At 47.0% G+C, this 14,886-nt stretch overlaps 6 protein-coding genes across 6 annotated transcripts; 5 read left to right on the forward strand and 1 right to left on the reverse strand.

Moving 5' to 3' along the window:
• Positions 1-61: 61 nt before the first annotated feature.
• On the forward strand, positions 62-316 carry N7529_000468 (uncharacterized protein; the record flags this gene model as incomplete). The annotated part of the gene is made up of 1 exon (XM_057235999.1): positions 62-316. The coding sequence occupies one exon, from the start codon at positions 62-64 to the stop codon at positions 314-316; it is 255 nt and encodes an 84-aa protein (XP_057102802.1).
• Positions 317-1,680: 1,364 nt separating this feature from the next.
• On the forward strand, positions 1,681-3,362 carry N7529_000469 (uncharacterized protein; the record flags this gene model as incomplete). The annotated part of the gene is made up of 3 exons (XM_057236000.1): positions 1,681-1,953; positions 2,007-2,627; positions 2,679-3,362. 3 exons carry the CDS (start codon positions 1,681-1,683, stop codon positions 3,360-3,362), a joined length of 1,578 nt encoding a protein of 525 aa, XP_057102803.1.
• Positions 3,363-3,736: 374 nt separating this feature from the next.
• Positions 3,737-4,906, reverse strand: N7529_000470 (3'-5'-exodeoxyribonuclease; the record flags this gene model as incomplete). The annotated part of the gene is made up of 5 exons (XM_057236001.1): positions 3,737-3,788; positions 3,846-4,036; positions 4,084-4,574; positions 4,627-4,804; positions 4,868-4,906. The coding sequence occupies 5 exons, from the start codon at positions 4,904-4,906 to the stop codon at positions 3,737-3,739; spliced, it is 951 nt and encodes a 316-aa protein (XP_057102804.1).
• Positions 4,907-5,870: 964 nt separating this feature from the next.
• Positions 5,871-7,504, forward strand: N7529_000471 (FMN-dependent alpha-hydroxy acid dehydrogenase; the record flags this gene model as incomplete). The annotated part of the gene is made up of 4 exons (XM_057236002.1): positions 5,871-6,003; positions 6,057-6,562; positions 6,608-7,277; positions 7,332-7,504. 4 exons carry the CDS (start codon positions 5,871-5,873, stop codon positions 7,502-7,504), a joined length of 1,482 nt encoding a protein of 493 aa, XP_057102805.1.
• A 1,692-nt stretch (positions 7,505-9,196) lies between these two features.
• N7529_000472 (uncharacterized protein) lies at positions 9,197-9,919 on the forward strand (the record flags this gene model as incomplete). Its single annotated transcript, XM_057236003.1, has 2 exons — positions 9,197-9,405; positions 9,484-9,919. The coding sequence occupies 2 exons, from the start codon at positions 9,197-9,199 to the stop codon at positions 9,917-9,919; spliced, it is 645 nt and encodes a 214-aa protein (XP_057102806.1).
• Positions 9,920-13,354: 3,435 nt separating this feature from the next.
• On the forward strand, positions 13,355-14,812 carry N7529_000473 (Peptidase aspartic catalytic; the record flags this gene model as incomplete). Its single annotated transcript, XM_057236004.1, has 1 exon — positions 13,355-14,812. The coding sequence occupies one exon, from the start codon at positions 13,355-13,357 to the stop codon at positions 14,810-14,812; it is 1,458 nt and encodes a 485-aa protein (XP_057102807.1).
• Between the last annotated feature and the right edge of the window lie 74 nt (positions 14,813-14,886).

Here is a 14,886-nt window from a genome sequence, read left to right on the forward strand (position 1 = left end):
CCTTCGCTTCCTTTTTGACATTTTCGAACGGCATGGTAGGGGAACATTCGTGAATACTATCATGACTGGAACCAACGATCAAGAAGTTGACCAGGTCAACCTTAATATGGATGGCCTTTTAGGACATCGGGCTCCAATTCTGAAAGAAGCTGTTTGTGGGGAGAGCATGGAATGTCCTGTGCAGACATTCAGCGAATGGACCATGGATTATACCTTTGATCTTGACGGCGCACTTCCTGCGGAGAAACCGAGACGAGATGGAAGCTTGTTGGGAATGGTAGTGGCGATGAAATTATTTGTGCAAATGTTCGATTGAAGATTGCTTCAGTCAGAGGATAGCCGTACGCTAGTGGTTGTGTTTCAGGCAGGGTGTTAGCCATAGAAAAATGGCGTACTCGAGTATAGCAAGTTAGGCCACAAACAAGAGTCGACATTTCGTCAGCGTGCATCTTTATCGGTGAAGAGACTTTGCGTTACAGATAACTCTCCGCTGCGGATCATGTCGTGTATAAGCTCATTCTTTGAAGCGGCTAGGTTGGGCGCTATCTTTGTGTAATTACCATGTTTAATAAGGAACGAAGACTTCCAAAGTGATGCATCGAGGTATTCCCGATTAGGCAAATATAGTTCCTACCTCAAAAAACAGTTTCACCTGCCAAAATCCAGCAACTAAGTGCCATTTTTTCTACATTCCGCCATAACAAGAGACCTCCAATATTCCCCCTCGGAATCAAGAATAAAGAATGATAGTAGTAAAAAGAGAAGAAGAAGCAAATACTAGCAATGTTGTCCCCACCTCTAGATTAGACTAACGCTCACCTTCATGACCCACTAAGCCAAGACATCAGAATAGCTAGGTGGGTCGTAAAGGCTCTACTACTGTGACTTCAGGGTATGAAAATATGTTAAAGAAGTGAGAACAATCAAATTTTTCTGTACAAGGAGGAGGGGGGGAACAAAAAGGTGGTGAAGCCTCTTTTAAGAGCTTCGAGCCGGGGACCAGCCAGTTGAGCACACCCACCGTGGGAAAGCACCGCAAGCAGTGTCCCAGTGACCGCGGTCACTCTGCTAGGCAGAGGATTCTGTCAAAATGGATCCCTTCAAGAAATATTATATGGACACTTCCTTACGTCAGCATATGCAAGAATCACATACAGATCTATATGCAAACAGAGGTGTATATACATAGGCTTGGGTATGGTCTACTCGTAGAAATACTATTCATCCAGCTTGATGACGTTCTGAACAAGCCTATCCAACCCAAGGATTCTTTATTCGAAATCTATTCTTGTCTATAGATTCATGCCACTGCTTCATACTGCGCTCTTTTCTAGACATAAAATATATGCTGATATCATCAAGAGCTTTGGGGGATCTGCTCGAGAGTCGGACAAGACAATGAGAGCAGCTAGTGAGAAGCCTCGTGAATGCAGGAGATCAGAATGGAATATCAATCGAGTTTTTAAACGGAGATCTTGTAATAGAAAAGACTTGCCGTTCTAGACTCATATAATGAATGGAAAGTCATGTGCGCACGAAACTATAGGGGCTGAGTCTTGAATCATGTGAATTCCCCATTTCGTTCTCCAGTCATCCCAAGACACCACGAACTTTTACTCAATTGACAACTATGATTTGGAAGCCAACTATGCGATGATTTGGCGATGAGATATCTCCCCAATGACGCAACTCGACTTGGGTCGAGCCACCCTCCGAATCCGGGGCTCAAAGCTGCAGCTTCACATCACCGCAACAGCTCACTTCAATCAATTACAGACCAACAGTAAGATAGAAAGACAAGAAAGCCTCTCCCAACCGTCTGATTTTGAAGGTATTTGGGTCACAGAGGCACCAGAGATGGAACTGCGCTTCTTCTTCAACAGTGACTGGACGCTGAAGGACACAGTCAACACATTCGTTTCTGAGCTGGAAAACAAGCTTTGTGGGCTGAAAGTATGTCTATGAGATGTCTACTATGATCTTGTACTGATTTCTTCATCTTTTAGGTTTGGTCGGACCTCGGATTCTCGGCTGGACTCAACGTTGAACATGGCGGGGGGATTGATACTTCAGGAACCCAGTGTCTCAAACTTGTCTTACGAAGAGAGCATAAGACACAAAGCCATAAAAGGGGTTGGAATTTGCCTATTGTGATGGCAAATCCCCCAGATGTGTGCCCACCTCCGGATGTGCTGTCGGCTACTTTGGTCTCAATTAATGTCTCTCTGGAGTATTGCCTTCAGGATGAGAACATGATACAAACCCAAGACTTTGTCGACTATGGGTTTGGAATTTCCCAAAGAAATTTGCCAGATCTTCTTACCTTTGAATCAAGCGCCGAGGCGACATTGCAGCCAGAAATCTCATCCTCGATGCCTGGAAATATTTGGCTCGATACAATGCACCACGAGACACTTTCTCAATCGCTCGAATCCCATATCTTTCATACATCGGGGAGCAGGCCAAACCCATCCTGTGATGACTTTTTTCAACTCTTCGAGCTCGGCATGCGAATGCTGGTTATCTCCAACCCAATAAAGGACCCCAAAACTCGCATCTTCAAGGATGCAACACTCAAATGTCTTCCAGATATAGCCCCTGCAGCGTTTAACGCTGGGCATCGAGAGGTAATTATTTCTTTCATCCGTGCCTGCGCTCATAGTACTGATGTTGTTTAGACAATCAATCAACGAGGAGTTACTATCCCAATTATCACAAAAGCAATCTCGATCATGCTCAATGGAAGCCAGAGCCGCTCCATCGAGGACAAATTGCCAAATCTTCTACTGTCTCCTCCCTCGTACGTTAGTTACCCCGCGACAAGCCCCCAAGTAGCAAGTTTAAGGGCTGCCATCCATTTTCGACTTTGGCGTATAGCCCAGGAAAATACACGCAAGTCGAAGCCCCTCCAAAGAAAGTCATTGAAGTTTCCTACTACTCCATCGGACAGAAATATGGATCCGCCACAGGATACTGCATGTCCTTGGTTTCTGGATCAGCAGAACCTTAACAGCTTGTCTGGTACATGTCCCAACTACCAAATTCGGCAAAGCGAGGAGAGTGAAGTCAACTTTGCGAGTATTTTCAGTCATTCCAGCTGCCAAACTGAGTCCGAGGGTCAGCTTTTGGACGATTGCAGTGAGACGAGTTTCACAGACATTGGTGAATCAACCCAAACATCTCTTGATACATTGTTCTCCGCAGCTTTATCTTCTCAGACTGCTGAGATTGATGATGAGAATATGCTGTTATCGAACTACAGGGGACTGGCAAAATATGGGGACGGACTTGTGACTGGCTCGTATTCTCGAGGGAAAATGGAGACCCATGATGCAGATATATTGATGTTGGATGGGTTTTAGGTTCATTGTGTGAGACTTCAATTGTCATATAGCATAATGCTTGATTTCATCGGGCTGGGATCGTTGCATTGTCTAGAGAAAAAGAAAAAGCCACTGTTGTGCAAGAATTATTCTTGGAATCATGATTATTTCATAATGTGAGAAACATATTTCCAGTTCAGTCTGTTTGCATGCCTCGGTCAATCAATTTGCGCGTACTTTTTTTCACGTCTTAAGATATTTTGGGCACCTCACAAACAGAAAGTACTCCGTTTGATCGCTTCTCACGCATGATCGAAGAACAAACATGCCAATATTGTCTAATGGGTGTACTTGCAAATCGTTTGCCAGTGAGTTTGGCAATAAACTCAGATTCTAGTCTAGCTAATCTCGAATCATGGCGACTCTTCGCCCAGTCCAAACATCCTGATCGAGTTATTCCAAGCACTGTCGTAGAAGAAGATAGTTAGCATAGCCAAACAGCGGACGGTGGTGGAATCTTACGCTTCGCAAACTTCCTCTACAGTAATACCCTTCACGCTAGCAATAACATGAGCAACGCGAGCGATAGCAACGGGCTCATTGCGTCCCTTCACCATACATCCCTTTTGCCATTTCTCCTTCTTAACCGCCTTGGGTAGATCAGGTGCGCCGTTGAGGTGCTTCGCGGACGCATGAGAAGGACGAATTTCACACTAGAAAGAGTCAGCCGATGCACAGCTAGTCTGGCGAAAGTACATACCCAAGGGCCGTCAGTTTCAATTTGAAGCCTGTCAAGCGGAATAGCTTTGACAACTTCCAAATTCTCCTCAGTCTTCATACTGCACCCGTTAACGCCAACGTCCAAACCTAACGCAACCATCCGATTCATCTCTTCCATTGTCCCCGTGAAGCTATGCACAAGCCCGCGCTTCGGAAGCTTAGCAAGTCTAGGAGCAAGAAGCCTTTCGAAGTCCTCGCTTGCAGCGCGAGAATGGAGGAAGAGTGGCATTTGAATCTCGACAGCCAGATCTAGTTGGGCTTCGAAATACTTGAGCTGGGGCTCTTTAGGACTCAAAAACAGACGGTCGTAGTCCAGACCAATTTCACCGAAGGCAACAGCGTGACCGGCTTGCTGTGATTCTGTCGCTAGAACGCGGAGCTCCTCTAGCATTTTTGATGGGCCACCAGGGTATTCGTCAAAGAGTTTTGCTTGGCATGGATGCACACCAACGGTTGCATAGCAGAAACCAGCTGTAAGAGCGTGTTAATAGAGTCTTAGGGGGATTTCTGGAAACGCGCTTACGGTATTTGCTGGCGATTTGCACGGCATGCTTTGATTCTTCGAGATCGGAGCCTGTTACCATAAATTTGGAACATCCAACATCTTTGGCGCGCTGGATAACATCGTCTGAATCGTCTTCGTGGGACTGTTTGCCATGGTAGTGACCACGGAACATGGGGTCACTTAGGTTGATACCGATCTGATATTCTAATTAGTCACTGGACTAGAACATATTGAAAGGCTGCAAAGTGGACAATCATACATCGACATATCGGAGAGGTTTAGATTCAGATTCAGCCATGTTTGATAAGGAGTTTTGTCTTCTTGTGGAGAAAGGCCTGCAACTTTGAGTAGATACTGGATGAGCAGCAGATAACCAAACCGAATCAGGTCTATTATTAGCGCCTGGAAATTTGATCAGCTCGGATTCTGGATCAACACATTGCTTTGCATAATCGAACTATCTATATTCTGGAACTCGAAACCAACCTAAAGAGACAGATCTATCAATCCCCTTAACTCTCACAGTTGAGGCAATATTGCGGCCAAGATGTTTCCAAACACTGCCCCAAGTAGCAAACTTTTGCATTAGATCAGTCAATCCAAAGCTCTTGCTGTTTCGTTGTCGATAAATCGCTTCAATTTCGACAAATATTTTGTGTTGACTCACGGTCGGAACGGATGAGCCACACCAGGGCTGAGGCATGTGGCTGATTAGATGTTGATGCCTCAGAAATAGGGCGCCATTAGAGACCCGCAACGGAGAGAAATCCGCAGTCCAGTCGGTGCAACGCCGATTCGTGACACTTCAGGGTTTGGATTGATGCAACTGATCGGCGCGGTACCAGCGCAATTGAAGATTGGCATCTTGTTTAGGCGGTTTATGTCGTCCTGATCTTCTAAACAACAACTAGCTGATCTGCTGAGATTGTCATGGACATGGCATCTATGCAATATCGGGCAATGTCAGTGCCAACAAAATAAGAATATAACCAATCAGTCATGGGAGATTGTATAGCAAAATGTTTCTGGAAGTCGAAGGTCTTGGGCCGTGCCATCTGGGGTAAGTCCGGGGACATTACCGAAGGTCTTCTCCGCCCGGACCCCTGCTGAGTATTTAACTTATCGTGGATGGCTGCTTTACCTCCTTGATCCCCAACATTGACGATTCCTGGTCTACATTAAACGCTCTGGGGTGGTGCTGTATATAATCAATTGCTGACGCCATAATTCGACGATCTCACACGATCTCACACGATCCCAAAATGGCAAAACAAAGGCTGTTATCTACACAACAGATATCAGAGCACAAAACGCCCGAGGATTGCTGGGTTGTAGTCGACAACCAAGTCTGGGATGTGACTGACTTTCTTGAAGAACATCCAGGCGGATCAGCAAGTACGCATTCGAGCAGGTTTCATCAAAGCAATATCTAACTATCTCCGCATCAGTTATCTTGAAGTATGCGGGCGGTGATGCAACAAAAGCCTACTCAGAAGTTCATGCACCAAGCGTTATGAAGAACAATCTCGATGCAAAGAAATTCAAGGGTGTCCTCGATGAATCTACAATCGATGCCGACTGGGCCAAGCCACCGCCAAATGAAAGCCCCAAGGTGATGCACGACAACGAGAAAGCACCACTCCACACCCTGATCAACTCGCACGATTTCGAGATAGTAGCCTCAAAGACGGCGAGCAAGAAGACATGGGCGTTTTACTCCAGCGCAGCTACAGATCTACTAACGCGCGATGCCAATAAAACATGCTTCGACCGGATATGGTTCCGGCCGCGGGTTCTCAAAAATGTCCGGTCAGTCGATGCTCGAACAAATATCCTCGGCGGGAGCTACAATCTCCCTCTGTTTGTCAGCCCAGCTGCAATGGCGAAGCTCATCCATCCGGACGGAGAGTGTGCCATCGCCAGAGCCTGTGCGAGCAAAGGCATAATGCAAGGTGTAAGGATTCCCAACTCGTTCCTAATCCCCAAACTGACTGGATAGATTTCAAATAACTCATCGTACACGATGGAGGAACTGCGCACAGCGGCACCAACGGCAGACTTCTTCTTCCAACTATACGTCAACCGGGACCGGGAGAAGTCTGCGGCGCTACTGCGCCAATGTTCCGCAAACCCGAACATTAAAGCGATTTTCGTAACGGTTGACGCCGCATGGCCCGGCAAGCGCGAGGCAGACGAGCGTGTCAAAGCAGACGAAAGCCTCTCCGTGCCCATGTCGCCGTCCAAAGCTCAAAACGACAAGAAAGGAGGCGGGCTTGGCCGCGTCATGGCGGGATTCATCGATCCCGGGCTGACGTGGGAGGATTTGAAATGGGTGAAACAGCACACGCACAAACCGGTGTGTTTGAAAGGTGTGATGTCAGCGGACGACGCGCTGCTCGCGATGAAAGCGGGGCTTGATGGAATCCTGCTCAGTAACCACGGCGGTCGCAATTTGGATACCAGTCCGCCGTCGATTATCACCCTGTTGGAGATTCACCGCCGGTGTCCGGAGGTATTCGACCACTTGGAGGTTTATGTTGATAGTGGGATTCGTCGCGGGACTGATATCCTCAAGGCGGTTTGTCTTGGTGCGACTGCTGTTGGTATGGGGAGGAGTATGCTCTTTGCTACGAATTATGGCCAGGAGGGTGTCGAGCATTTGATTGATAGTAAGTTGCCCGGCTGTACAGTTTAGGGTACTGTGCTTTGCTAAATCCACGCAGTCATGCAAGATGAATTGGAGACTTCGATGCGCAATGTTGGCATTACATCCCTGGCGGAGGCGACGCCTGATCTTGTCCACACTGGGGATGTCGACCACCTGGTTCCAGCATCGCGCGTGCACCCGTACGCTCGGACCATAGCTAAAGGACGGAGAACGGGATCGAAACTTTAAGTGTAGGAGTACGGGATACTTTATGGAAAGACGAGATATTGGTTGGGGTTGCATTGATCATTGGTCGCATAAAGCATAGCATGTGAGCTGTTTTGCTACTCCAATAGAAATTAACACATCAAGATATACCGCATACCGCGTATGCATGTAGAAGGTACCTTGATATTGATTACAGCAACAATAAGCGACCCTTTCCTAGGTTTGCCAGTGGACAATATTGTACGGAGTACGGAGTAGAGCTCAACCAAAACAAATTTCCCCGAAACGATACTCCTATCCCTAGATTCTGCAGGAAGAATTCAGGGGAACAGAATGCCAAGATTGATTAACAGCTAGGCCCTTACAGCTATCAAATGCCCCCCTTTAGCCACAATAGTTAGCACAGCCGTGTTAAGGTCTGCTGATCTCGATTTCGATCCGGAGCTTCCGCAGAGAGATTGCGGGGTTGCGAACAAGATTTTCAAGCATGAAATGATTTACAAATGGACACGTAGCACCATACAAAGTGTGGCAATCTAATGTGTGTACAAACCAATATGTACGTGCATATTGAATGTACGTATATAGGTGACGATGTATACCGTGTAGAGTAGAGAATAATAGAAGATCGGAAGGCGGACCCAACTCCGGTGTTCACCGCTCCACCCTTTTGTGGGGAATAGCTGCTCCTTGAGAGATCCCATGACTTAGAAATCTAAGAATAATCCAAGACCTCAACAAATTCTATGATCGGCATGCCCCAAAATTCATGCGTGGATGGCGCAAATAACTGACGTGTTGACCGACTTCCGAAAGGAGGCCCACTCAGGCCACTCACAATCAAAATATTGTAATCTTATGCACAACCCGTGGACGTTTCGCAGTCTCCGGGTCCGAACTCAGTTTCCCTAGGAGAATTAGGTACATAGAGGAGGGGAAAAGTAACTTACATGTATGTAAAGGAGGGTAGCAGTACGGAATAGGGCTACGGATAACGGGAAAGTACACCAATAATGGCTAATGCCTGTGATGGTGAATATTCAATTGGATGATCTACTGCCAAGAAGGTAATGATCACCAAGTTTCAGGAGAGGACTGAGGGGGCATGTCATCATGCTCAATTGTACATTTGTTACTCCGTCCGGAGTCACTTGGGTCGATTTAACTACAACTGTACAGTATTATGCCCGGGGGAAATGATGTACCGGGTACATCTTGTCACTCCTTGTTCTGGTGGATACGGGGTAGCTCACAGTCCCGACGGCTGGGTACCCGGTACTTACGCCGTAGATCTCCGAACGAGAAAGTGTTGAGGGAACCCTCTTCTCCCAGTTGGAAATATATAAAGAGAACAGGGGGGAACCAAGGTTCTTCTTTATCTTTTCTATCTCTTCTCTCTACGAATCATATTCTAAAGTTGTTCTATACAAAAAAAAAAAAGAAAGATAACGATCCATATTTTTCCAGTGTTGACGTCGTCTACTCCATACGTGCAACAGAACTATCGATAACGGGTCAAGACCGCCAAGCCCTGAAGTGCATAGCTCCCAACCCGTTTCAACTATAAAGTTCTCTGTCCTGTCATACCACTTTTTTTTTGTCAGACCTATTTCTTGTCAGCCTTCTTTTGATTCTACCTGAACCCCTTCCTCCCCCCCCCCCAACACACAGACCAGTATAGCTCAAAGCTCTATACATCCACACATCTACATCATGTCTGCTCCTCGTACATCACTCCGCGCTATTCGTGCTGTCTCCAAGCCTACTGCTGCCCCCTCTGCTCGCCGTAACCTACACATCACCGGCGTGCAATCAGCTCAACCCGCCAACGGAAGTGAAAAGGCCATCTCCAACCATGACCTCCTCCAATCCCGTGCCTTCAGCATCGCTATGCGCAGAATCAACGGCAGTGCCTTCTCAGAGTATGTATCCCATATCATCCCGTCTACATATACCCATCTATCCATCCCAACCAAGATCCAAATCTAACAACAACCCAGCTCCCCCTCCCCCCGCCAGTTTAACACATCTCGCGCCTCGAAGGCCCTGAACGACAGCTCGTCCGTTGACTTCGTCTACATGCCTTCCATGGCCGACCTCGACGTTCCCACTCTCCACCGCGGCATTCAAGTCCCGGTCCTCCCCGAACTCCCCTCAATCCGGGGCCACGCCTCACCCTCCGCCCCACCCATGAAGCCACAGATCTACACCGTGTCCGGCAGCGGCGCTGACGTCGCTGCCAGCGCGATGAGCGAGGTTGTTGACAACCACGCTGTCGATCTGGACCCGTTCTCGCTTACTGAGGCTGTGGGTCGCTCCCGTGTTGGCGAGGAGATGAAACGTCAAGAGAAAGGTCAGCCTGGTGCTTTCCGTGAGCTTTGGGCTGGTTTCCTTGATGATGTTATGGGACCCAAGGAGAGCTTGCAGAGGAAGTAGCTGCTCTTCGATTGTTATTGGCCTGTTGACGGGCTTATGATGTCTTTTTTTTTGTTTTATACTAGCGTTTCGATGTAACATTTATGGAGTGTGTACTTCGTACCTCCTTGTTGACCTGTCGGCTTCTTTTTCTACCAATTTTACTCATTGCAACTCAGTGTTGATGTTTGCCAATTGAACAATTCATTATTTCCAAACTCTGTTTCTATCTTCATGTTGTTAAGTTTGAATTGTCAAGCTGCCTTAGCCGCTTACTGTCAGATCTAACTGAATGCAGGTAAAAGGCCATTTGTGGTCGTCACCCACCACTCGGCCAAAAACAACCTAATTGCAATTATCTAGATCCCTTGGATAGTCCAAATGACTCACCCATCAATTGAAGAATTCATACCCGGAAAACACTAAAAAACACACAGTTTTCGTTGTGCCGAGGCAGTCGATCCGCAATACCCACAATGATCTACGACACGCAAAACAGATCTAGCGAGCACTCGGAATATCCTCCGACGAAGATTATTCCGAGGCTACCAAATCCCAACTGAAACATACATTATAGTCACCATCTCGCCTTCCTCACTAGAAGCATGTGAACCACACAACTACACTACTTATCCAGAACATGAACATCCATTCATATGATCCCGATCCCGACACACAGGCTAAATTCCTCTCGGCAAAACATGCTCGGCACGTCATCTGACCACGGAAACCGTACTATACCGAAAACAATCTGGCGAGAACCAGTCTACAAGTTCGCTTGTCCCGCTTCCACTTATGGGGTAATCTCTTTTGCTGGGAACCCGAGGTTTGAATTGGGTATGGGGTTCGAGGGGAGAAGGTCGGAGCCCGCTCGGGCTGTTTCGGGACGGTCTGGGGTTGATTATCTGATTGATTTATCAATCGCTTTGCAATTTGAAGGTTGGTACCTTGCGGATGTGCGTCACTGTGGCTTTTCTCGGTAATTGTTTGAGCGTTGGATATGTGGCTGGTGTAGTTTTGTTTTGCTGTAAGGGAGATGGCTAGATCTGTGTCGGTCTAATGATTTTCGTTTACTGCATGATGAGAGTTCTTGTAATTTGTTTGACATACACGGTAATGCAGGCTCAGTGGAAGAAATCTTGAAACAACTACACTGAGCCCAGGGCCTTTGTGTCCGCTGAATACAGATACGTATGCATCCGGGGATGTTTGCTACGCCTTCCCTAGCTACAGATAGATGGCGTTTCCTCTGAGATCATATATCTGTTTTTTTTTCCTTTCTCCTCATCTCTTGAACTCGTATTTTGACGTCGTCTGTCTCGCCCTTTGCCGCTAGGATACTGTCCTACCGACCTTGGCTTGGACTTGGGCCTGTTGATGCTAGAGATCATGGTCTCTTGCTGATCATATCGACAAGTCTCCATGGGTTTGTTCTGCATAGTCAAACACTAGTAGGCTCACAGGTGATTGGGAAAATACCGCAATCAGCTGATTTTGAAGCTACTCCGCTGCCCAGATGGTGTTTGAGGCTCAGCTTGTTTTTAGTCTGGCCCCCTTTGCTAGGCGGCTTACTACTTACAGTTACATCGCCGCTCTAAAGTCTCTTGGATATTTCATTTACGTCTATCTCAGATATGAGCCCTCCTCCATGCTGTGGTCAGCGAGATAGTATTGGAACTTAGTTAGGCTTGTATATAGTGTGCCTGTATAAGGCAAATTGAAGATATGTCAGTTGCTGAGAGTCCGTAGGTAGCCACCACAGATACCAGCTAGGGCTTCTGAGAGCTGTTCTTCCGATGGAGAGACTTGGACAATGCCTATCTAAAGAGATAGTATTTTGACACTCAGTTTCCGCTCCATCACCTGTCTTTGTTTGCTTTCCTTGGTCAGGTGCGCTGCTTTTTTACTAGTTGGCATGAATACCCAGGTACAACAATGAGAAATCTTCGTTCTCAGTCTCGATAGATGACAAGAGGAATGAAGTCGATTCCAAGATGTTTCGGTATTCACTGCGTATTTCGGTATAACCCGAGATTCCATTGCCACAGGCACCCTTTGAAAGCGTACAGTCCAAGGGTTTGTGTTACAGTACTGTTTTCATAGCATCTGCACTTGAGTAGAGAAAACATTGAATATACTCTGTTATCTCCTTGCTGGTGGTGAGCTTGGATCTATACTGAAACCACCAGAGATCGCTACAAACAAGTAGTCTTTCTCGATTGCGCGATACCCGCAATAACTACTATGCAGCCATGCATGTTCTGGACGTGTTCGATTTGAAGATTAAAAGTGTCCACAGTTCGTAAGAAGGAGTCGTGGGGCGTTCATGATCTGCATGATGGATCGAATTGTTTCAGGTGCCTGATATAATTACGCAACACGGTTTCTTTGACTTGGGCAGTTGGGATAGCTTGCTGAACGGTCGAAGGCTGTTTGATATATATAAATCTTAACAGTCTTACAGACATACGACGTAGTGACAAGTATGGGGTACTCAATTGTAGTACTATTGTGAAGTGACATGCCCTAAGTACTCAGGGTCTCGACCCATGTGGAGTCCGAGTTCTAGACCCTGTGTGGCTTTGGTATACATACTGCTGTTGTACACGGTCGCATTTACAAAATTTTACAAATGATTTCTCTCAAATAATTTAAAGCATGGTAGTGTACAAATTATGCGAACTTTTGAATTTCGAAATTTTGACATCGTGGTTCGACGCTATAGAATAGGGGTTGAAAAGTATAATCGACTCGTTTTTATGAAGCTGCTGCTACATACATACAGATGAAAATATGTACAATGTAGGTTCCTTCGACCGAATTGCCTCTATATTATACACACAAGCACAATCATTCAATAGTCAAGATAGAAATAGAAATAATAAAATGGATCTCTTCAAATGATCATCTTCAAAAATCAAGGTGGAAGTTCCCACTGGAGCATTGAGCTTGGTTTAGCGTCTATCTAGCCTGGACAGACAAGCCGATCAAGACTCGAATGAGCGTTAGAAATTGAAAAAAAGTGGATCATAGTTCCTGCCAGTGGCGAGCTAGACCCATAGTGGTTTAGCAACAACTGGAGTTAGTGACAGTTACCTCTCGTCAGGGGGAAGATTTCCCTCAACTCATATTATTTTAGTAGTGGACCCCCATGTCCGCCACCTTCTTCCCCCCTCACATCTTGCCAACCTCCACATCCTTTCGTTCTTTGTGTTATATCTTCTTCTGTTCTTAGTATCTGTGTTTCTTTGATTTATTTCAGTTCAATCGTTCAGCCATTCAGCCGTTCAATCGCTCAATCGTTTAGTCGTTCAATTCAGTCTCTCAACTCGTTCGAAATTCGCCGACTCCACATACAGCGAAACGTACGGCCATATCGAACAGACCAATTGAATCCGGATCAGTCCATCAAATGCAGGATCCTACCTTTTCTCGCAACTAAACCCCTCCGGGATTATGCATCTCTCACCATGTTTGGTCTTCATTGCCGGCATCACAGGCGTGCACGCCTTCTACCCATGGGAGCTGCGGGTGGAACTGCGCGACAATGACGACTCCCTTGAGCGTCGCTTTATGCCATGGAGCTTGATCGAAGCGAAGACCGATGACGATATCAAGCCTCCGACTCTCAACTTGAAGAAAATCCCCGTCCGCCGCGACGATGGCTACAAAATCGTCGAAGCTTATACGCCCTCATTGGCGAACAGTGCACCGCTAGACCAGGATGGAACAGACTACTCCTACTTCTCGTCTGTTCTGGTGGGTTCTCAAAAGCAAGAAATGTGGATGGCGCTTGATACCGGTGCGCCCAATACCTGGGTCTTTGACTCGGATTGTACCGAGACGGTCTGCACCAGTCATCACACTTTCGACACCTCCAAATCAACCAGCTATTCCACCGATGGCTCAACGTTCAGCCTTGGCTACGGTAGTGGGAATGTGATCGGAAAGCTGGGAACTGATTCCCTTTCGATTGCGGGTCTTGATGTTTCTCAGAAATTCGGACTGGCAAAAAACGCCTCCATGACCTTCAGAAATTACCCATTCGATGGAATCCTTGGCCTAGGTCGATCGCACACGAATGGATGGAATCTACCTTCGTTTATGGATCTTGTCGCTCAAAAGAAACTGCTCAAGTCAAACTTGGTCGGATTCAGTCTTTCCCGGGCAGCAGACGATGGCAAGGATGGGGAGGTCAACTTTGGTGGTGTCGATACAACAAAGTTCGATGGAACCATCTCTTACACTACCACCGACGCCGACATTTGGAGCATACCCGTGGATGATGCTTACGTGAATGGCCAGAGTTGCAAGTTTGTTGGGAAATCCGCCACCATCGACACCGGTACCACTTATCTCCTGATTCCTCCATCAGACGCTGCAACACTCTTTGCTCTAGTCCCCAATGCCTCGAAACAGGCAAGCAATTCCAACAACTACGTGCTTCCGTGCAACTCAACAGCAACCATTGAATTTGAGTTCTCAGGCGTCAAATATTCCATCTCCCCCAAAGACTATGTCGGAAGTACCGAAAAAGATGGCTCGGACTACTGCATCTCGACAATTGTCAGCTACGCGTCCAACGGTGCAAACTGGCTCGTCGGTGACGTCTTCTTAAAAAACGTCTATACCGTCTTCGATTTCGACAACGGTCAAATCGGCTTCGGCCAACTTGCCTCAGCCTCAAAATCGTCCACCAACTCTTCCTCAACTACCACATCTGCAGGAAATGGCACATTCACTGCACCACCAATCACTGCCACCGGCGCCTCTGCTGCAAGCGCTACCGGTGCCGCAGCAGACCCCACATCATCCTCTGCCATGGCCGCAGCCTCTGGCAGCTCCGCCTCGCACCTCACCCGCAGCATTAGCTGGTCTATGCTCCCAGTCATCCTCGGTGCCTTCGTTATCTAAGGTGCTATTCAGCGCCTCTTTCCTTTCTCGGCAGATTTGACTCGTCTTCATCCCTTGCTCCATGTATTAATTAA

The sequence above is a fragment of the Penicillium soppii genome (assembly GCF_028829465.1).
Source record: "Penicillium soppii strain IBT 18220 chromosome Unknown utg000001l, whole genome shotgun sequence".
Taxonomy (NCBI): domain Eukaryota; kingdom Fungi; phylum Ascomycota; class Eurotiomycetes; order Eurotiales; family Aspergillaceae; genus Penicillium; species Penicillium soppii.